The following is a 23,691-nucleotide window of genomic DNA, read 5'->3' on the forward strand; positions in this document are numbered from 1 at the left end:
TTTTGTCTGCCTGACAGCTGAAAGAGTTTGCTTTTATGGACATGAGAGGAGTAGTTCAAAGTTGTAAATGGAATGAAAAATGTTAAATAATGAATGAGGAATGTGTTCTCCTTTATGACGTTTATGGTTTACTAAAGTATACAAATTACTAGAGGAGGTGACCTTGCTCCCCAAATTCTTGGCCAGTGGCCATTCCCTATGTTGAATTCTCTGCTGAGAGTGAGAGAGGTTGACTCAATAGCACTGAAATTGAAGGTACAGGAAGAGTGTTTGGGAATGGGAAAAAGGAAATTTTTACCTTTGAAAGGATACAGGACTTGTCAGAGCAAAAAGACATGAGGGGCATTGTGCAAGGCTAATGAGTATTTAAGCTCAGCTGACAATCATAGAAAGTTTCATCTGGTTAGTGAAGCACAGGAGAAGATAAAGCTTCAAATGTGTTACATGCTAGGAAGAGTTAGCTCCAAAGCCAAGACAGATTACCTATTCTAAACAATTGTAATATGCCTGCATAGGTTTATCTTTTATTTATTTATTTTAATTAGAAGGGAAGCTACAGAAGGGCAGAGACTAACCTAAACCATGAGAACTGAGCAAGAGCTAATTGTATGGTGTAGGAAGGCACGCTAAAAAACAGGAGACATCACTTCTTAGATTTCGAAGGGAAATCATCCCTGTTACACTGAATGGGCAGCAAGACAGTTCTGGTTGTTAATCATAATTTCAGTTATCCTGTGTTTTTAGAAGTTGAAAACCCTTCCAAGTGAAAATGACCCAAATCTTTATGTAAGTGATTGGAAAGGATTGTCATAGGTGTTCTTGTTCTTGCCTGTATACTTGCTGGCATGTGCAATTGATTGAAAGTCAAATGACAGTAGGTAACAAGACGCTCTAAAAGTCAAACTTTTTCCTGTCAGATACCAATGACTTCAAAGGTGTCAGAAAAAACACAAGGCAAGTCAAAATCATTTCAGGTTATCTTTTATGGGAGCTAGAATTCTGAAGGTGGTCCACATGGCAAAAGAGCGAATAGGCAATAGAAGTTACATATCCCAACTTGGACGTTTGCTGAAAGAGCTTGAAAGAGGTTTATTTGGGATACTTTAGTCATACTTTTGATTGAAGTCCCTTACTTGTGAATGGGAAAATCTCTCATTTGAAAATCTGTGAAGCTGAAAGCTGCTTTTCTGCTACAGCAGTGAAACTGAATTGTCTGTAATGTTCTTCAACTCTGCAAAATAGTAAATTTACTTTAAAAGTAAATATGCATGAGCCTACTTATTCACAGTTAATGCTTTAATACAGAAAGAGCAATTTCTTCACCAGGTTTAGGTTTTGGGGGGTAGGTGGCCTGGTAATCTAAATCTTTCTTAAGTATGTACATGCATTTGTTTTGAGTGTTAAACTGATCTAGGTGGCTTTTTCATTGTCCTTATGGTAAGTGTTACCGAAATGTTACCTTTTGCATTGCAGTAATGGAGCAATTATTCCACCTGCTCCAGCATTGACGTTCCCTGTCTTTCTCTTGTCTGCATTGCGTAAGTCAGTGCACTGGCACTGTCTGGTCAGTCTGCCACTCCTGGCTGGTATACCTGGGTTTCCTGTTGAGCACCTGCTAAATGCATCCAATCTGAAGAGTGCTGAAACTTGATGCAGATAAAAACAAATGTCCTAGTAGCTATGTTTCTGACCTCTTCAGATAGTTCTGTACTGACTTCACTAGGTGTCAGGAGCAAAACTTCCTTAAGGATTTGCTCAACTGCCAGTTCAGTAGAGAAAGAAGGGTCTAGGCTAGTGCCTAGATGTATACATCTCACCATTTTTCTTGAATTTGAAATAATATGTTGCTCACTGTTAGTATTGCTGCCATTAGTTTCTGACTGTGGGTATACAACACAAAGCAAGTGTACTAGGTGGAGTCAGTTTTCTACTGGAAACTTCCAAAGCAGACAGAAAATGGTAATAAGTGCCTACATAAAGGAATATGTCAATCTATTTGTGAGACTTGGGCCGTTACTTTAAAACCATATTACGTGTTCCATGTCAGACCACAGTTTTACCTTCTTACTGGAGAGCAGCTTTTTTCAGAGCGTAATTCGTCTGTGTCCCTGCCCCCATTTTTTGGTTTGAAAATTGATCACCTGCTCTTCATCTGCTAGTGTTCCTCTTGCTGAAGCTGTTGTCATGCATATTAGTATGATGAACCATAAATTATATGAAAAAAACCCAACAACCAACGAACAACAACCAAACAGACTCACAACCCAAAAAATAACCCCACACCAAAACACCAAACCCATACCAAAATAGCTTCTACTTCTTGCACTCTTAGTTTTTAATTCTGCCTTCTGGAGGTTCTGGAAAATGCATGTTTCCTGTCTGCAAATGGTAAAAATTACTGTATCTTTACTTCAAAGCTGCTATTGACTAGACTGAGAATAGGATGTTGAGATTAATGTCCTGGGAGTAAGCAGTGATGGGGCAATGTTTACAAACACGCTTGGGACTGGCAGTAAGAGTGATGAAACTAGAAAGAATAATAGCATGTGGGGCAGGGAATCCTGTGCAAAGAAGCTGAGAAAGATAAATACAGACTTATACTTCGCTTTTCTGTGTCAGAGATACTCTGGGAAGGGTTATGTTGAATGAACATTCAAGTTTTGTTAAAGAAAATCTTTATGTTTATAAACCAAAAGTTGTTTTACACATAAATAAAGTTGGCGATAAGTTGGTGATTTCAGCCTTTCTGTTAAGTTTGAAAAACATTCAACACAGAGAATATTTCCCACTTCTTTCTAAATTTAGGGATATTGGATACTGTACCTTGAACCATATTTTAAAACTACAGGTGGGGGGGGAGTTGGAGGGGGGCTGTGCAGAAAAAGTAGCTGTATTTTCAGATCTACAGAATGATCTGAGGATTCAAGAAGGAATGTTCAGTTATATATGTAACCCTATTGGCAGCCCTTGCGTCAAAGAAAAGAAAAAAGCTGCCTGTGTTATGAAGATGCTTTTAGAGTGTGCAGATAAAAGCAATGTTATCTCACCAGGCATTTCATACAGCCCAAACTGCTTGGCTTTTGGATTAGTAACAGAAAATGTGATGAAGAGCCACAAATCAAATACAGATCGGTGATTTCTGGGTAGGTTTGGGAACCAATGGGTTGTATGTGTTCACTTTAAGATGAAGTTCTTTGATCTGGATGAATTTTGTTAGGCCTCATTAAATAGGCTGCGTATATATAGAGCAGAGTGGAATGGTGGAATGGCTTAATCTGCCAGAGGCTTCTTAAACTCTTGTAGTTTGACAGTGAAGTTCTATTATGATGCAAAGGAAATACCATGATATTTGTTACTGGGATTGTGTTCTGTTTTCAGGTTATTTCTTTTATTCATACAAATTTATTTTATCTTTTGTAGGAAAGAATTAATACTGTCTGGCACTTTAAATCCACTTAGAGATTTGCATCTTGGAAAACTGGCGTTAACAAAGTTTCCAAAGAGTCCGGAAACGTGGATTCATAGGTTTGTTTCCCTTGCATTCTGTTGCCTCCCCAAGCTTAAAAACATTTTTTCTAGGCACTTTTTTTTACTGAACTTGTGTTAAGAAGAGCCGTAGATGAAGGAGGACATGCAGAAATACAGCAGATTCTTTGAGCCAGTACTGTGCTTTGGCTTTTGAAGATGCCTGCCTATATTTTACACTTACAAGTAAAATCATACGTGACTTTTTTGCCACGTGTGTTTTTTTATAAACTTTGGAGGTGGTGTAAATTTTCAAAAAGGTTTATCATGTCTTGCATAAATTCTCAGCCTGAGAATTCTAATTCTGTCTGTAATGAGCATTTGAGCATTGTGTTTCTCCCTTTCCCTCCTCCAGTGTATTACTGTGTTGCTTGTCTACAGGCATTTGAGAAAGACAAGAATCTGTAAAAACTAATCTTTATACCCAAAGTTGGATTCTTTTCCATTCCAATACCAGTCTTTTTAGTTTGGTGAATTTATTTTTATAATTTCTAACTTAAGCAATGTCACTAAGTCACCACTACTAAATATTAAAATAGTGTATTTTTGGGAAATATAACTCCAGAATTACTCAAATGCACAAAGCTAACAGTCTCAGTTTGACTGCGTGTACGTAAAATGCCTGCAGCACATCCAAATAAACTATAGATCCATTGCTCAACTTTGTTTAAAAAGAAATAAATGATCTTGGTATGTGTGTGGTTGTTTTCATTAGGTGTTTTTCATAGGGTAACTCATCCTGTTATAGACAGCCTTAAAGAGGTTTGAACGCAACATATATACCTCATTAGGGGATTCATAATCTATCAAAAATAAAGCTTCAGTCATACTAATAACATGCATTTTTGGAAGAGGGAGTTGTTGGTAAACTCTTCTCTGTGAGTATATGACCTTAAAATTCACAAAGTTAATGTAGAATCTAGAGTGTAATACATGGAACATTCCTAGGCATTTAATTTATAAACATCTACTTGATTTCTGTTAATTTATTTCTTAGTGGCGTTGATATAGCAACAACACTGACAAATTTCTGCAACGATGGCTTTTAATTTTGTTGTTCAACTGCTTTTCATCATCTCCATGCTACTGACTCATGCTGCTTGATAGCTTTATTTGAAGCAAAAGGAGTATTGTAGAAATAATGGGAAAAAATCTTGTGTTTTGTCATGAATTAGCCTTTCCTATGTGGTAGCTAACACTGGAAACTGATTTTTTGCATGTAACTAGTGCTGAACCATCATTATGATGATCAATACATTGTTATGAAATTAGTCAGAAGGGTAGGTTCTTAGTACTTATTTACCTTTTAGAAATAATAAAAAATTCTGTCTAGAATGTCTGTGCAATCTTAAATCAGGAATAATTTAATAGCATTGTAAGTTTTTGTTTTCTGGTATTTGTCTGAATCAGAAAAGTATATTTGAGGGTGATTGTACAGTTGTTTGGCTTGGATTCGGATGTGTTGACCGTGGTTGATACATGTTAGAAATTAAGATGTGCAAAAATTTTCTTTCTGCATGAGCATAATTAACCCTGTGTTTTCTGTTCCCCCATGATATCAAATTTCAAACAGAAGTGCAAAAAAGTAGAACAGGGTAATTATAAAATTAAGTGGAACACATCTAAAATATTTTTTTCTTACACATAGGAGATACGCTCACTAAAGATATCAAAAGACCATACATTTTGCCATATGGTCTTTTGCTGTACATTTTGAGGGATTTCAGCTAGATCATGTGCATATAGATTCAGTATATGTATTGATTGCATAATTGTCACTGAATATCCTGTGTTCATTTGCAGTAATTTCAGGAACTGCAATGGTAATAGTAATAGGAACATGCATACAGTGACAGAAGAAATTGGATTTTTTTCCCCCCAAATCTATTGGAGAAAACGTTCTCATAAGAACCTCCAAAATAATAACATGATATTAAACAGGTACCATAAATACATTTGAAATCTTCTGAGGTTGTGCTTGTCTGTCTTTCCTCCCATGCAAAAAGTGTAGAATTTAATTTCAGCTAGAAGCTCAGGTTTCATTTTATAATTTTTTTTGTTGTAGCCACAGAGACTATGAAGCCTGTATTTTTTGCCCATGATTCTGTAAAACGTATTTGATTTTTTTTAAAAAACGCTCATTTTAAAAAACTGAAATTATTTTAGGATCAAAATAATTTGTCTTTTTATGTTTTCACTCAGAATTCAATGTTATTGAAATAAATATTTATCTTTTATTAAAGAAATGACCCTCTACCCATTGGCTTTTGCGCCTAGACATTTTTAGAATTTCCCAATTCTTGTGAATCTGCTGATTGAAGTGAAAAAATACTAGATAGTGATGTTCAGATCAAAAACATTTTTGAAAAGCAAAAATTAAGTCTTCAAAATTACTGCATTTCCTAAAGTTACACAGAAGTCAAAGAACATGGTTCATTTGGCTGTACATCTTTAGTTAAAACCAATGTTACATAGCAAGTCAGTGTATGAATCCTTCAATCTTTGCTTGTGATTTCTGCTGAGAAACAATCAGTTTAATGATTGCATTCTTATAAATTATCTTTAACATTGTTCACCAATAGTTTAAATCTTTTTTTAAAAAAACAAGAGAAAAAGACTCAGTATAAATGAAAAGTACCAGTGAACAAGGATATTATAAATATGTTGAGAGAAAAAGTGGATGGGTTGCCAAATATTTAGTGATTGGCTTATCTATGTTATATGCATATATATACAGTTTTATATATTAATTGCAAAACAGAATTATCTTTTTAAAGAAAATGAATTTATTATTTCTATTTTATTTATTGATTTCTCTTAACCAGGAGTGACACCTTTCTGAAAGTAGCAATTAATTGGTTTTGGAACCGATGTGAGCCAGTGCAAAACAGAAAAAACTGTCGCAGACCAGAGCATCCCACACTGGCCCATTGCAATTCTCTTGACACTTGCTGCTTTATGGAAGTCAGTATATCTGTGATCCCTTTTTGTAGGAGACTTTTTGTGCAGGGTCTGCAGATGCATGTTTTCTGCAGCATTGAGGACACCTCTCAAAATACTACTAAACTACTATTAATAGTCAGTCCAAAGTAAAATTAAAAAAAACATTTAGGAATCTGTGCTTATCCTAGTCACTTCAAATCAAATACGTGTAGTTCAGCAGTAAAAACATCTGTTTTGGTTATACCAGCAGTCTTTGAAACTGTATGTCTTTTGCACTTTCTGCTGATGTACAGAAACTAATTTGGGTTGCTGGGTGCAGTACTGACAAATGTAAAAAAATACAAAGCACAGGTAATTATTTTTTTTGTTTAATCACTTTTTTTCTGGCTCATTTTGGATACTTTATTTTAGTGCTATACAAGCGTCTGAAGAGCTGCTCATTAGAAATCTCATCCAGACCTTGCATTTTTTTCATAAATTTGCTGTTTCCCTCTGTTTTATTTTAGCATACTGTAAGTAGCCATGACCGCTTAACAGCAAGCAAACAAATACAGCAGAGTTAAATTATTTTAGAGTGTGATCATAAATTCGTAGCTTTCAGTATGGGAAGACTTCAGATGGTTATGTTTACTACTTATTCATCATCTAGTTAATAATTGAAATACCCATAAGGTTTGATTGATTTATATAAGTGAAAAAACATTTTTTTCCTCTTAAAATTGCTCTCTCACCATTAACACTGTACATCGTTTAACCAGACGATGGGTGCTGCAACAACTAATTCAGGAAAACTCCTTGCCCAGTCTTGTGACTAAAGGAAACTTTGGAGCAGCACCTGTGGAGAGAATTCACCAACTAGTGCAGGAAGAAATGAATGTCTGCTCTGAAGCTGCTGGGAGATATCCAAGCAACTACAATGCCTGGTCCCATCGCATCTGGGTTTTACAGCATTTGGGAAAGCTGACTGTCAAGGTATAATACAATAGTGAATAAAGTCTTAAATTTCCTTGTCTTAAGAAAAAAAAATAAATACTGGTTTGCCAAGCAGATCTGATGACGTGGATGGGAAGTATCATATGAAGTTAGCACAGGTAGCTAAGAATGTTTTTAGAAAGACAGGCAAAATACTGCAATGGGTATGTTTTGCATTTTTCTTGCTGGTGTAGGCAGGTTCTGCTCAGCAGAAAGAACAGATTTTTCTTGCCAGTGTACAAAGTTCTGTTTGTTGGTACTGTTAGTGAACTTGTGGCAGGAGGATGTATGAGACTGAGCTGAAATAAAGAAGGGGCAACTGAAAATTCTTACAACACTAATTGTGGAATTCCTAATAGAGAAAAAGATAATGCTTGACATTTTATTTTGATGATGTATTGCGAAGTCTTGTTTTGATACCACAGAGAAGCTGAATAAGGGTTTCAGAATACTGAAGGATTCAGTAGAGACAGCAGGAATTTCAGAGAAAGCATAGTAGTGTTTGTGACTAGTTTCTTCATCTCCAACAGTATCTTTTGACAGCATTTAAACTGAGGGCTGATCAAACTATTTCAACTCCAGCAGGGATGTTTTGTGCAGTGGCAAATATTTAAGATCACACAGTAGTATCTAAAACATTGAGATCTACAGCAAATTGAATGAATGTGACAGAACCAAAAATTACATAGGCAGTTTTATAATACTGTGGTTTCTAAGCTGCTAGGTGAATTCCTTGTAAATATTAGGCTAATACAATGATGTGTCATTCACATTTTTAACATCAGCCGCTGCATTTTGCCATTCTGTAAATATGCGGAGGAGTGAGGGATGAACTTAGTGAAGGTTGTTGAGTCAGTATAGCATGTATTTTTATATCATTTATGAGCCAGCTTTTGCTAGCAATAGATGTTATTTTACTGGTGTTTTCTGTTGTCAACTGGGAAGCATTAAAAACATCTGTATCAGATTAGTAGTAAATAGCAAGTATGTTCTAGACTCCTTGAGGAAGGCAAGTTTGTATGAAAAGGTGGTTATGGAAAACTCAGGAGAATTACAGGATTGGGATAGATTGGAGTTTAGAAGTTAGTCCCTGTTTCCTATTAATATAGACCTCTAACACTTTCACTTAAGTCTTTAATAGCTTTATTAAAAAGAGGGGGGGGAATGTTAGCAGTGTTAATTAAAACTTGGGTCATTTTATGCTGTAGTTAACAACAGTAGTTTGAAGATCAGGAACACCCTGAGTGCTTTTTGCACTTGCCATTCCTTACTAATTTAAAGAAACAGAAAAAAATGTATTGTGAATAGCTCGTCTCAGAGCTGGAATTATTCTGCTGTATTTATTCATTGGCAGTTGTCAGTGCTTTGTGTGACAAGTCACAAAACATGCCTGTGAAGGAAGCGTTTTAAATTTGTTTGATCACTCCCAACTCTATTTGCCTGCCTGCCATCCCAGTTCCACTAGTGACCTTCTTTTTAGGCTGATTACTAAGGAAGGGGTAGTTTTCTGTCCAACTGGATTTTATTACCTCTGCCAAAATTTCACTGGCGCTACTGTTCCTTGAGCAGCATGTTTAACTCATTGGAAAATTTCTATGTTGTCTCTAGGGTTTTTTTTCCTGACACCATGAGTGCATCTTTTTAGTGGCATTGCAAGTTTGCCTCAAATTTGAGTAGAGTACCCTGTATTATTGAGTGTCATGTTTCTGCTACAATACAAACTTTGCCTGTAGTTTGAGGCAGTTTTTGTTACAGTGTACAAGGAAACAGAGCCAGGAAATGTTATGAATATGTTGTAATATTATTGAAATAAGACTTCAAAACCAGGTTTATAATTTATGAAACTGTTGGCCCACTTTGGAGGATTTCAGGATGTGGGTTGTTTGGTAGGGTTCAGGGGTTTTTTTTCTTTCGAGTTGGTAATCCTGATGCTTCTGCAGACTGAATCTCAGTTCAAGCTCTGGGAAAAAGATACAGAATGCTAAAGGAGAAAGTTTTGGCCCTGTAGGAAGATTTTCTCACAGAATATAGATGGTTCTTCTTTCGTACACTACACAGTAAAAACCATCTTCTTTGAACTTAGAAATCTCAGTTTGTTTTTCCTGCAGTATTTGAACCCCATAGCAAGTTTATGTAGTGCTTGAGTAGTGTTCATTAATACCATTTGAGGATTTGGCAAGAATAGATTGTTCCAAACCAATCTAATCTTTCTGGTATTATAGTACTTGCCTTGGAAAAGGATGAGAAAGCCTTAACTCCAGCATGCTTACATGACAGTACGATGGCTAATGGGGAGAAAACATGGGGTTCAGACGCCTACTAGTAGGTGGGTGTGTAATTAGAGAACCAGAATAAGAGAATAATATTAGTATACATCCGTTAAAATCCATACACATCATGATGCTTCAGAGAAATTGTACAGGTATGAAAACTGGGTGTAGTTCAGCAGGGATGGACAAACTATTCATTTTCTTTAGACAGAAATACTCAGTATCATAATTACAGGATGGAGAGCGACTCATCAGGCCCTACAACAAAAAAACAAGTGAAGTAACAAGTGGTGGGGTCATTGTCATGAGGTGGTGCCTCTCTTGTGTGATGCCCAGAAGACAGAAGTGGATTCGTAAGACAAAAAGTAATTATCCAGTATATCCCCAGTAAGGCCTTGGCTTTTTTCAGTTGACTGGACCTCGAAGGTACCTGTCTTTTGCATGAGTGGACATTGCCATATTTTTCTGGTTACCCTTAAAAGTTCTTGCCTCAGTTACAGTTTTAATTTTCCAAGTGTCCCAGACCAGGGAGGAAATTTTTGGCTGCAGTTTATGGTGGGTAAGCACTTTTAAAAAGCAAGCACAGGGTCAGGGAGGATGTAAGGAGGAGTACAGATCCAGAGATTGAGGCAAAGGTCACTGAGCACTTATGTCCTGTTCTGGAGCAGAATGCCAGTTCTGTGGTACTCAGCTCAGCGCTGAAAGCAGAAGAGAGCCCTTTGCTGAGAGACTATCAAGGAGGTGGAGGGAGGCGTTTTCATATAATTTTCAGTTTGCTTCATGGAAAAATGGCAAAGGGCTTGTGCTGCTCAGTGTGGAAATGGAGAAAACTGGCTTGCTAAGAAAGCAAATTCCCCTGTTGGAATTCAGACATTAGCTGGCTTTTGGTACCTCCAGTTGTTTGAAGCATTTTCCATTGTTACGCTGAGGTTCCTAGAGGAGAGGCTTTGTTTTTTGTAGCTCTCAAGAGGTTTAATGGCAATCTTCTGTCTTGGTTTTCTTAAAGGTTTTCTAGTTCAGGTAAGGAGTGATGCTGGAAATCATTTGTTTGCTTTGTGCAGGGCATTAAAATGCATAATTACAATGTTCCCTCATAGCTTTGTAGCTTATAAACGTGTCTGGTAAATGAATCAGATTATTCTAAGATCTAAGTTGGACATAATGTGCATAGTGTCAGTTCCAGCTGAATAAAGACTAATATGATTTTTCTGATGTTGCCATTGAGCCTTATGTTGTTTTTAATAGGTTTTTAAATTTTAATGGTCAGAAATTTAAAATAGTAAGTTCAGTTCTGCTGAGAAGAGAGAAGCTGATCTTTTGGTTTAAAGTACAGCCCCCTTAAAAACCCCATGTGTGGGCTGTTACTTAATAGTGCCCTTCAGTTTGCTGGTGTCTCGTTAAGACCTAAAAAAGCATGTTGAGTATCTCAGGTAGAAGGCACTATTTATGTCATTTGTATTTGCTCTTAATATCTTTCAGAACACACGCACCACAGCTGTATAACTACTCTTGCACATTCCCATGGTTTTCTTTGTGGGTGGTGTGCTGCTTGTGCTGCAGAGAAAGACTTGCACCTATGAAAGTTGCTTTGCATCAGCTGGTACTGTTAAGTGATGTAGGTAGCTTAAAAAAAAAAAGATTAAAAGCAAGAATATAACAGTAAGGTGTTATCCACAGCCTTCAGATGTAAATGAAAAAAGGTAGTTGTGATTTCTTGGAGAGTTTATACTCCAGAGGAGGATCAATGTGAGGAGTGAATTTAAAGCCTTTAATGAAATACAACCATTTGTTCTAGTAGGGCTTTTTTGGTTTGTTTTTTTTTTTTTTTTAAGCAACTCACTCACCCTCTGACAAAAGTTAAAATACTTCTATATGATATCCATGTAGTTTGTTGTACCCTCTGCCTCCTCTAAATAGGTTTTATTCCTAACTATGGAGCTTCTTAAACCACTGTTTATTTCTCATCAAAAGTGATCTGGTTTTTTTTTTCCCTCACCCTGTGGGAAGGTTTCTGACACAGCTACCTTTTCAGAGTTTGGAAGAAGTGTAATTTCTTTTGTGCAGGGATGCCAAGATACTTGTCAGCACACAGTGGAAAAGGGCCAGTGATATTTCGGTTTTCTGTCTGTGTTCTTAAACCATTACCACAGTGGCTAAAATCCACAGAGAAGAGGTTACCTTAATACAGAAACAGCGGTAATAGATTCCTCCTGTACACTGATTGATAACTTTGTTATCACTGCTTTTTGTTTCAGATTCTCCTTGATGAACTCGCATCCACTAAATATTGGGTATCCATGCATGTCTCAGACCATAGTGGATTTCATTACCGCCAGTTCTTACTCAATTCCTTGATAGGCCGAACTGTGACTGACAAGAATGTACTGTTACAAAATCAAATGGTAAATAAGCAAAACACTAGCTTTCAAAAGGAGGAGAGCGCAGGGGCAGAAGCTGCCTGTGTGGAAGAGCAGAGTGTGGATCTCCCCCGCTGTTTAGAGGAAGAGTTGGAGCTCTGCACTGAACTGATTGATATTTACCCAGGGCATGAAACCTTGTGGTGTCATAGGTAAGAGGACTTGATCAAAAGAGTGTCTTTCTGATTTGTGGATTGTTCTTTGCCTGATGTTTCGAGACAAATTTTTGTTCTGATCTAAAAAGGTACTAATCAATAAAAGATTTTTAAGCTACCATATCTTAAGCCTTTGGAAAACATTCAAGAGCATAATCAGAACTATCAAATGGAAAATTTGATTGTGCTTAAGTATCTTGATATAAGCTCCACCTGTCCCTATAGTTTGTGCAAGAGGCACAAGATACTGTTCGCAGCCTTCTCATGCTTAAAATGTTTAAAGGGCAAAAGATGAGCAAAAGATAGCAGAAGATGGATCACCTGCAGAAAAACTCTGCTTTGCCGCATGGGTTTATGTGCCTGACTAGGTAACAGCAGATTTGCGGAAGTGACACTGAGTCCTTTTTTGTAGAGTGACAGCAGATTTTGTGCCTGTTTGTGGGGTAATCTGGTGGGATGGCAAATGAACTGAAGCAGTTCAGTAGGAACAGCAGATTATTTTCAGTGCATGACTTGTTTTTTTCTTCTTCCTTTTCTTTTCTTTTTTTCCTTCCTTTTCCTCTGAAGAAGGTGTATGTTCTACCTTCAGCATCATCTAAGCAACAGACTTCCTCATCTGAGTGCGGTGTTATCATCTGTGGACAGCAGTGATGAAATGGATGTTGATGGTTTGAATGAATCCAGCAGCAAACAAGGTTATAGCCAAGAAACAAAACGCCTGAAGCGTGCTCCTATGCAGGACTTTCTTGGTCCAGAAAAGGAATACAAATTCATTGATCAAGTATTGTCAACTTGTAGGGATGCAGACCAAGCCAGGTTTGCTACTGCTTATAGAAAGTGGTTAGTTACTTTTTTAGGTCAGTGAAGGAGGGGTTTAAAGCCTTCAGGGTTCTTCTTTTAGTGCAATATTCTCTTTTCAGACACAAATGCATGTCTTGGTTGCAAGTGTTTTAGCTAACCATGTGTTTCTCACTCCTTTTGATGGTCAGTCCTAAAGTTCATATTCAGAGTAGAAGTCTGTCACTTTATTAAAGAACTAGCATACCTTTTTAGTAACCAAACGCAGTTTGTTCTTTAACCGTTTTAAGAAATCACTGTCAGCTTTCTACCATGCCATTTTCTTATTTTATAACTTCTGCATTAAGGTGAACTCTGAATCATTTGGCTTTAAAAAAAAAATGTCTGAAATGCTTTTGAAACAATGTCTGGAAAAGGTACAGGAGTATCAGCTAAACCTGTTTCTAGATTGTTCCTCTTTACTATAGCAGCATCTTGCTAATAACCTTACTGGATTCAGACTGTATTCAGCTATGAGTGCTATTACTTTTTCATTAGCAACCTTTGGTAGAACACCATACTGCAATGTCTCTTTCTTAAGGCTCTGGTAACAGTATTGGAGCCATGCCTTTTACTATTGTAACTGGGTTTTTATTTGCTTATTAGTTGTCACATGAGTTTGATAGGAAAGTCTATGAAGTTGAAATCCTGAAAAGTAGATACAGGAGTATGTGACAGAAAATAATTCAAATGCACGTTTGCACTGACACAGTCAGAACTATATTTGGAAATATTTTTCTTAGAACTGACTACCTTCATTTCCAGCTTGGTATTTATCTATTTATTTTATCTCAACAATCCAGAATTAATGACACTTGATACACATTTTTGAATGTATTATGTACACTACAGAATCTCAGCCTGTTAAATCACACATTGGTAACTTGTTACTTAACCAAGACCACGCAAGTCCAGTTGATGATGGAGTAAAAAGTAATTCTTTTGATTGGTCACTGAGACTATATAATTGAGGGGAAAAAAAAGAGCACAATGGAGCTCTCTCTTCACTTTTGTTTTGCAGACTTTCAATCTTTGGTATTTTTTTCTGTTGACTCTTGCTTAAGAGCACTTCTCCAACCATACATCTCTGTTTACATAACTGTAAATTTTAAGGGAATTTGAAACATATTTCTATTCCAGTGAAATTAAACGTGAATGGTTTATTTTGACATTTCCTTAGAACTTCTCTATATTAAGGGATTTTTTTACACTAATTTAATTGTGCTGGTCCAAAGACCCAGGGGAGAAATATTGTGCAACTGTAGACGTTTGTATAATGGCAACATTGCCTCTGTTCCAAACAGTATAATCGCTGAGGGGATTAATTTTTGAGCTAGACTCTTCACCAGAATTGCTTTATATTTCTCCTGCCCAAAGTGCCTCCTGACTTCTGAGTTTCAAGCTGCTGTTTCTGTTGGGCAGAGAGAGCAGCAATGAGGGAGAAAAAGAAACAGGTAGCCTGCTCGAAAGGTATAGTTTGGAAAGAAAAAAGGCACTCAAACCATGTGGAATTCCAACAGTTCTAAATAATTTGATGGATGGGCATTACTGTTGTATTTCAAAATGGAAATAGACCACCTCTAGCCTTTGAGAGTATGTTCATAACTCATTTCAGGCACAGAGTAGCTAACAGAGACATTTCTAAATGTACAGTTTTGTTTACAGTACTTGGATAAGACTGATCTAAGGTTGAGCATCTCCATGGCACAGCTTTGTCTCAGTGGGCATCCACACCTCTCTCTGTGTAGCTAGGGTGGTGTATTACATGGTCATTTGTTTTGAGGTGCTCTGGGATGTTGTTTTGGTTGATTGCTTTAGTTGCAGAAGAACCGTAATTGATGCATGAAGGTGGTGTGGGAATGGCTTGAGAGGATAATTTCATTGTACGATGTTGTCTCTATGACCACTGACAAACGGGTGGGTTCAAGTACAAACTGGAGTCTGAACTTAAGAACTTAACTTGAGCAAGAACTTTTACCCACCCTAGAGAACCTGATGTTAATTTTGAGTATGAAAGATACATTTAGGCATGTGCAGTAGCCTAGGTCAGCTTTGTTAACAGTATCCCACCCATTAATGATTAGTATGAACCCGGAAAGTGTGAAGTCAGCTGGTAATGTATTAAGGATCATGGTTCTTGATCCTAGATTACTTAAGCCATTTAGTAATGCAGTTGTGTGTTCTGTCTACCTTGGCAAAAATTACCTGTTCATGAGAAAAAAATTGGTGGCAGGAGCAGACTGGGAAGTGGGAGCATGGTAAGAAACGTTTCTTGAGCTGTGGAAAGGAGAAGATGCTCTCTTCTTGCACTAGAATGATTGAGGTTTTTACAGTGAAAGATTTATACTAGAATCTGTCTTGAAACCCATTATCTATTTCTTCCAGACTATAATCTGGAGTCTCAGTTGGCTTTGTTAGAGCTATGTCGTGGAAGTACTGTGCTATTGAATTTGACAGTCATTCCATCATAAACACTTAAGATCAAACAGCAGCCCTCATATGTACGTGTGCAGTTCTTATTGATGTCAGCATGAGTTACGTGTGCTTGGAGGAAGATGATACTTGTTCCTATGTAACTGAAGAATGTTACATAGTATTTTCATACTTGGAAAATGTTCTGAGAGCTCTGATTAGAGATGGTGCTGATATTTTTACTACTTTTACAAAACACTGATGGCTGTAGTATGACTTTTAGGTGTAGGGTTTTAAAGCCTACACCTGATTAAATGCTACCCCTCCCCTTTTTTTAATTTAATCCAGCGAGAGCAGTTACATTTAGAAATGTTTGCACACCTGACTCTGCCACACAGAAAACTAAACATTAAAAGTTAAATTGAAACAAGTCATATCTTCCCCTTTGAAAGAAATGCAAACAACAAGCTGTCAAAATCAAGCTTTAAGTTTTTCATGGTAACAAGATAAATTATATGAAAGAAGAAAATACATAACTAAATTACTTGAAGCTGTCAATGTCCTGAAGCCTCTTACATGGAATGACTGAAGAGGTACAGCAAACTGCATTAAGCTCACAAATGTGTGATGCTCCGGGACTATGATCTTTGGAACATACCTGTCTAACCATTTAGAATTAACTGTAGAGTCATTTGGTCATTTCCCGTTCAGGGGGAAGTTTCCCCTGCCTCAACCCTTTATGTTCAACTAGTCTGTCAATGTCCGAGGAAAGACTAGACCAATGCATCTAACCGGCCTGTCACAGCTCGCTGCAGAGACTCTGCAGGGTGTTTAGACTGGAGGGTGATTAGACTGTCCCAGTCAGGGATTTATGGTGACAGATACACTAGGCAAATCAATTATTCAAGTTGCCGGAAACTCACACAAAACAGATCTCAGCTGAGAGCCTTTATATTATACAGATTTGTGACAGATTAAAGTTCAAGATTGTCATTGATAGTACACTGACTGCAAGAACAACTGTGAAATAGTATACGCACAAAATCTAATAATAAAAGCTAGCTGAAGTTAATCATTAAGCACGCATAGAGTATAGTTCTTACCTGATAGGTGTCCCTATGAGGGAGAAGACAGGTTTGGCCTGTCACCCAATCCCAGCAGTTATGATGGAGTCTTCCCTAATTTCTCCCCTTCCTAACTTACTTTCCTATTATTTCTTTACTTCCAGGTGAAGCTTGGGTGACTAGTCATACATACTTTTGTTACTGATAGGTGTAAAATTCTCTCGCTTTACCTTTAAAGGTACAATCAAATAAAAAAAATAGAGCGCATGCTTAGTTGAGGGGTGGTCGTACCTTGGAGGCTTGCCTTGAGATGGAGGTATGCTTTGGTATTATAATGAGTAAAGTTCATCCAAGGAAAGCAATTTCACCACACTTACTGTCTCAACAGCAGACATCTTCCCTTACCTTCCTTCCTTGACAGCTACTGTGCAGTGTATCAGTACGTGGTACCATAAAGTTCCCCTTCCTGCAGGGAGTACAACAGGGCCTAGCCAAGGTGTCTTCACTCTGCCCGACCACCCCTGCTCCCACCCAGTTCCTCGTAGCATGTGCCAAGGTTGCAGGTTGTGTTGCCTGGGGAACTACTGGGGAGTAGATTCCCTGCGTACCAACTGCATTCCATCCTGGAAGTAGCAGCTGCAGTTTTATCCTAAAATTTCTTTAATGTTACAATATAACTTTAGTCATTTTTCCACAGGGCATTACTTGCAAAAAAGATAAGTGGTTTCAGACCATTGGTAGTTAACATTCCTAAAGGTTACTGAGTATAGCTACTCTAAGTAATGTATTTCAGTTGTTTTGTTTTTCAGAGGTCAGAGAATTAGAATGTAGTTAATGAACATTCTTGTGGAGAAAATGTCCAACAGAAGCCACAGAATACAAAGCTCTCGCTCTGAAGTTCCTTCAAATGTAAACCCCAAACTTTGTACATCTGTAGATGTCTTCATATAAAGTTCAGCATCTTTACTGATTTTTATCTTGTGCAGCAGTAGGTCTCACTTGAATTGATGCAAATTCTTTTTGTTCACCAGATTAGTCTTTGTAGAATTTATTTGTGCTAGAAACAAATGAGTTTGAGGAACAAATGTAATTTGAAACTACAGAAATGAGAAGGAGTCGCATTTTTAAGGCATTGAATTCTCTTCTGCTAAGTACATTAACTGTTATTTCACTGGCATTTGGTTTATCTTCTGTGCTAACAGTCACTGGAGCAACACATGCAGAATTAAGGATAGCTACAATAACAAAATTGTATAAAGTTGTTATTGGAACGCATTGCTATAGCTGCTCTGATTAGTATTAATCTATTCATGCCTGCATATTAGTGTTTTGTTGACTTCTTACATATTCTTTATACAGTCAAATCCTTGTCATTTAAATAATGGGAAACATAAGTTGTCGATTTATACTGTTTGATTAATAACCTTACATAGAACTTATTTTAAGACAATTAAGTAAAGTGGTAACATAGTGAGAAAGCTTAGGTTCTGTCTTGCAATCGAAATTTCTGGCATTTCCAGTTTTGTGTTAGTGCTGCTTAGTTAGAATGTGTAGCTAGTGTTTATGGACAGGAGTGGGTTTTTTTCCCTAAGTAGATAATGAATGAATTTTTGAAACAGTACTGTATAATATTGATGAGCAGAAACAAAGGGGTTTGGAAAGGCTTGTCTACATAGCCAGACTAAACAAGCTTGCTTTTTCACAATAACATATAATACAACAAACAAAATGTGACTACCAGAGAATAATTGAAGTGGTGAGTTTTCAGAGACTTGATTGAATTTTTGGATGAGGTTGTTTGCTTAGTTTTGTTTTGCCTTCTGTGTGGGAAGAATGTTGCTTAGGGGGTTTTTTAATTTAGTAGGAAGTGAACCATTGTACTTAACGGTGTGGGGGGAAAAGAAGCCCACAACTCCTAAGTTGTATCTTCTAGAGCAATTTTGAAAAAAGAAGCAGTGAAGTGAAATGTAGATGTGACTTTTAAATGCATGTTTGTCCTGTATTCATTTGGTGATGAGACGTCTTTACAATTAGATCTTACTGTTTATTAATGTCAGATACAAAGGAAAGAGGGTAACTCACCTATTCGCAAATGCACTTAACATTCAAGTAAGTTCCAAAGGAAGTTCAGTACCCCTGTCTTAAGATAATTTTCATTCTTTTTCTCCCATGTGCTCAAAGGTGTGTTTTCTTCCCAGCCTCTCCTCTGTTCTTCCAACCAGCAAAGAAGAATGTAGCAAAGCATTGGTGAGGTGGCCTCATTTCATGTTTAGATAACTCTGACTACCTCCCAAAAAGTGCTCTGACTGATGTCCTTCAGTGGAGTTAGTCAGGCTCATTATTTTCAGAACCTCATACTAGGCCTACATCCTCTTTCAGAGGTGAAAAGCAAGAGCTTTATGTATGAAGCCATCTAGTTTCCCCAGAAGACTTTAAAGAGGAAAAGAAAAAAAAAAAATCTTGTAGTTAAAGTTGGGAAAGCTACAATCAGCATAAACTTTTATTAGTCTTTTCCGCTGAAGAAGCAATGTACTGCTGAAAAATGGAGGAAATATGTGCTTCCAAGAAATTCCTTGTAGACAGTTTATGCTTTTGAATTATTAGACCTGACACTTTCTAATGGCTTTTACTTAGTGTGTAATGTTACTTCTCAGGGCATAGTCTATTGTAGTGAATTAGGGTACATTTTTACAGTTTAAAATTATTGATTTAAGAAAAAAGGGAAACATAATAACTGGATTTAATTATTTTTTTTGTCTAGCATAGTGTTTTGTATCTATCCACATGCTAATACTGTACCTAATGATTCATACTAGACCTTACTATTTCATCTGTATCATAGTGTTATTCTGTATCTTAAATTGCTGTTGCAGTCTTACAGGAAGCTCCTGACAGTTGCTGGGTTTCTTCCCTGAGTTCCCTAGTACTATTCAACAGGAATTATTCAGTACCTCACAAAAACGTGTATTGTAATGACGGGGAAGCTTTTTACAGTGTCTGTGTAGATGCACTATGTATCTTAAATTTCTTCTTTTTTTTTTTTTTTTTTTTTTTTAAATAATGTTAGGAGTCTGAATGCTAGAATTGCAAAAGCTTTTAGTTGTTGATAGCTGGCAGATGCAGCTATTCTGAAGAGCAGAACTCTTGACTGAAGTCTAGTTTATTAAGCATCTTTATCTGCACCATTTGGAACCTGCTGTTAATCCTACTGTATAGATGAGGATGGGGATAACCCACAGTGAGGTGTGTATTTTCTTCACAGGACACCTTCTGAATATAATTATGGTGAAACAAAGAACTTTTTGTGGATGATGTACTCCTGTACATTTATTGTGAATAAAGTTATAAAATTGGAATGTACATTAATACAGTAAGATCTCCTGAATGGCTGCATAGAATGAGTAGATAGATGTTTTGGGGTTTTTTAATGCAGTATTGCCTGTTATTGAAAAATTACATAAATGAGAAAAAAACTTGCTTTTACAAGACAAGATGTATTTGTACTTACTGTGTCCATTCCCTTTTGTCCCAGTTTTTCTTTTTTGAAGTGGCTAGATTTAAAACTGGGTAGTCATCTTGAAAAGTGTACTTGGGAATGTCATCTTTAATTTCATGTAATAGAAATAGTAGATGTCTTAAATGGTTTTAAGTAGCATTAAGGTCCAAGGTAGTGAGCCATTAAACGCTAATTTTTTAAGACCATCATATCCATCAAAGTACTATTCTGTGTAGGGCAAAATGTGTATTTTGTCAAGATACATGAAAAAAAAAAAGTTCTCACAGTTTTCATATTAGGGGGAAGTACAGCTGGCTTAAAATATAATTTTTTAAATATTTTTAATATTTTTTCTATGAAAACTTCTCAGATCCACAGTTGTGACCATTGTAAATTTTATGTAGATTTCCAATGCAGATAAATGAGATAAATGGTAGATTTTGTAGCAGAAAGAATAAAATGATGACATGACAGTAAGACACTGGAAAGTAATTTGATAAATGAGCAGTGTTCTACAGGATAGTGAACACAAAGCATTAAGTTTGCTCTTCACTTGTCGTACTTTGTCATAGGATTAATTCCTTTCAGAGGGGGTTCTTTTTTTTTTTTTTTTGTCATCAGTAGAGAGCTTATCTGTGAATAAATCATCTATACTTATTTTCCCACAGTAAGTGTGCATATATGTGTGGGTGGATTGTTGGGCAGCAGAACTATATGTAATGTCCTGTGGAAAAGGTGAATCCTCCATGTACAGCTGTTTCTTTGTAACACTGGTGGTCTGCAAACAGAACTCTTCCATGGCAGACATGTATGAAGTCTGAATCTGGCAGGGTTGTTGCCAGCATCAGGGTTTCTGCTGGAAACAGCAAGATCTCTTGCTTCCCTGGTTGGTCTGGCTTACTTTCATATTTGGGCTAATATGTCCATACACAAACCAAATTACTAGTGGCGGGCTTTATTCCAAGTGCTTGTAGGGAGTGTTTGACATGGTGAAAGGGTTTGTAAGATCTTGCAAGGTGGGAGAACTGGGAAGCGCTCAGCCAGTGTCCTACCTGGAGCTTACCTTCCAGGAGTCCTGCAGAAAGGAACAGACAGGCGTATTTTGGATTAAGTGCTTTATCATCACAGTGTTCTGTAAGCGGGCCTGTTCCTGGTGTACGGTGCCAGTTCACACACCTAGTCAAGGTATTTCTGTCTTTTGATTCTCTTTTGTGTAAAGAAGGGCACTAGGTGGTAATCCACAAAAGCTACCTCTCTCAACACAGAGTGAAACAGTTTGTAAACAAATGTTCAAAGTGTATAACTACCTTTGGTAGCACTTAATTATCACTGATTCTTAGAAGCCTCGTCTCCATTTAAAGGTACACCATTCTTTTTTTTTCACCTGGCATGTTCTGTGGGGAGGGGTATTTGTTAGTAAGGGCCTTTCTTTGCTCGAGGGTGAATCTTTTAGTATGCTAATTAGAATAGTTCACATATAGGACCACAAATTTTCTGATTGGTCTCATTAATCATTTGGTTCTCCTTAAGCTTATCTTGTTGTGGCCCAGCTTGACATATTTATGGTGTCTATTCCTTTTCCCAAGACCGTGTTTTGTTAACGTTAACGGTTTGTAACATCCTCTTGTTTTTCTAATTCTTTCTAGTTTTTCATTAATAGATATTTACATGTTTTTCTAAATTTCAAGTTAAAAAGCACACTGGCCTCATTAATCACGTACCTGGGAGCCAGTCAACTACAACAGGAGACAGGACAAAGTATGTCAAGACACAGACTAGCAACTAAAATTGGTATTTGAATACAAACAACAAGTAGTCTTTTTGGTACTTTATTTTTAATGTTTTTCTCAAGTTCTTTTTATAAAAATTAATCACATAAAAAAAGATTTTCAAAGTTACTCATAATTTTGGATGCCTTCTGATTTTGAATTACTATATTTCAGAGCACTCCTTAAAGGGCTCAATTTTATTGGAAAATGCCAGCACCTTTCCTCTCTCTTCCTAGACAGTGTGATTCATTCCAGATGTTCTAAAATGAGCACCTAAAATCACAGGGCATTACTGAAAGTACTGCTCATAATCTTAAATACAAAACTTAAAAAAGCAAATATGTTCTGCTCATACAGTTTGATTGTTTGGTTTTGGGTTTTTGTTTGTTGGGGTTTTTTTTTCCTCTTACTAGCTGCTGCAACTGAACGTAGAAAGAACATGTAAGGAAGTCCTGAGCTGATATGTACAATCTTGGTTTACTTAATTTGGGGTTTCATTAAATTGCAAAGCTTAGTATGAGCAATAGACCCTCCCGAGTCCTTGTGTAGAAGTAATTTGCAGGATCTGGTTGTTAATTTGTTTTGAATCTGCTTGATTTTTAAATCTTGAACAGAATTCCTATTGACTTCACTGACATAGGATCATGCTGTGGAGAGGATATCAGCCACTACATGGTAGCTTTGACATATTTAGTGTGATGGATTGTGTCTCTCACAAATGGCCATATTTATGGCTTCAAGGATAAAAGCAGAATAGTGTATATTTATTAGCACTGTGGTTGGGGATAAACTCTTAAGGCTGTAGAATATTACAGGTTTAAAAGGGCAGCTAGAGAAAAATTTGGGTACTGTGGGGTATCAATAGCTAAGAAAGCTTCCTAGCTACCCCGCCTTCCTGCCCCTTCCCCCCCCCTCCCCCATGTAGCTTTTAAGTGCCATGTGATAATTGATGCAATATCAAAGGGAGAAAGTCTTAATAGTGAATAGCTTAGATGTTGCTGTTCTCCAGAAGTGCTATACACATTTATTGGTGTAACAATAAGCTGCACGTTAGTCACCCTGTCATCTCACAAATGCTTATAACTAGGCATCAGGTAATTTCCTTTTTAAAATGCATCTACTTAATGTTGATTTGATATGTTCTCCAATTATTTGTTGTTAATCTAGTACTGGGCAATTTTATCCAAACCTTTAATCAATCTTCAGTGGAACCTAGCCAAGTATAGATTTTTGTGATTATAAATCTAGGTTTATTGTGAAGGGAAGTTGAAATTCCACCATGTAAAATACTCAGTTTTCTCATGTTGAATTAGAAACATAGGAGGGCATCCTAGCACTGCTTTCCAGTTGTGCACACTTGAGTTTTACCTTGTTTTATCTTATTTTGTATTGCATGTTAATTAAATTTTTACATATCCTAATAGTACAAAATAAAATGGGGAAAAAAAAAAAAGAAAAAAGAAAGAGCACCCCTACAGTCCTAACTATTCTATGCAGATGTCTTCCAAAATTTACAGGTACTATTTTAGTGGTGGTTGGTAAATAGATTGGTTTTTTCACATATTTATCAGCAGACTTGTTTTTATATGTATTAGTGACAGAATGGACTAAGCACAGCTGTAAGTTATTGTATTTCTGTAGAAAATGGAACATAGTGTAAAATCGTTTTGTTAAATGTTGGCAATTTTTAAATAAACTTTTCATCTCCTAAAAAAGTCCTTGTTTTCTGTGACAACAATCCTGGACTCCAGTTTCGTTGTTTATTAACAGATATCCTTCCTAATTCTTGTTAATCTCTTCTCAGTGTTAATCTTTTAACAGGAACTGTGTC

General features: G+C 36.8%; 1 protein-coding gene across 1 annotated transcript in view; it reads left to right on the plus strand.

Moving 5' to 3' along the window:
* The window catches only part of PTAR1 (protein prenyltransferase alpha subunit repeat containing 1), a 38,909-nt gene extending 15,334 nt beyond the window's left edge, over positions 1-23,575 (plus strand). The window contains exons 4-7 of the mRNA XM_080371702.1: positions 3,421-3,525; positions 7,227-7,440; positions 11,966-12,279; positions 12,850-23,575. Coding sequence (XP_080227828.1) covers positions 3,421-3,525; positions 7,227-7,440; positions 11,966-12,279; positions 12,850-13,147 — 931 coding nt within the window. The 3' untranslated portion in view covers positions 13,148-23,575. The remainder of the gene's footprint in view (positions 1-3,420; positions 3,526-7,226; positions 7,441-11,965; positions 12,280-12,849) is intronic.
* Positions 23,576-23,691: the final 116 nt, after the last annotated feature.

Source organism: Falco punctatus (assembly GCF_963210335.1).
Source record: "Falco punctatus genome assembly, chromosome: Z".
Classification (NCBI taxonomy): Eukaryota; Metazoa; Chordata; class Aves; order Falconiformes; family Falconidae; genus Falco; species Falco punctatus.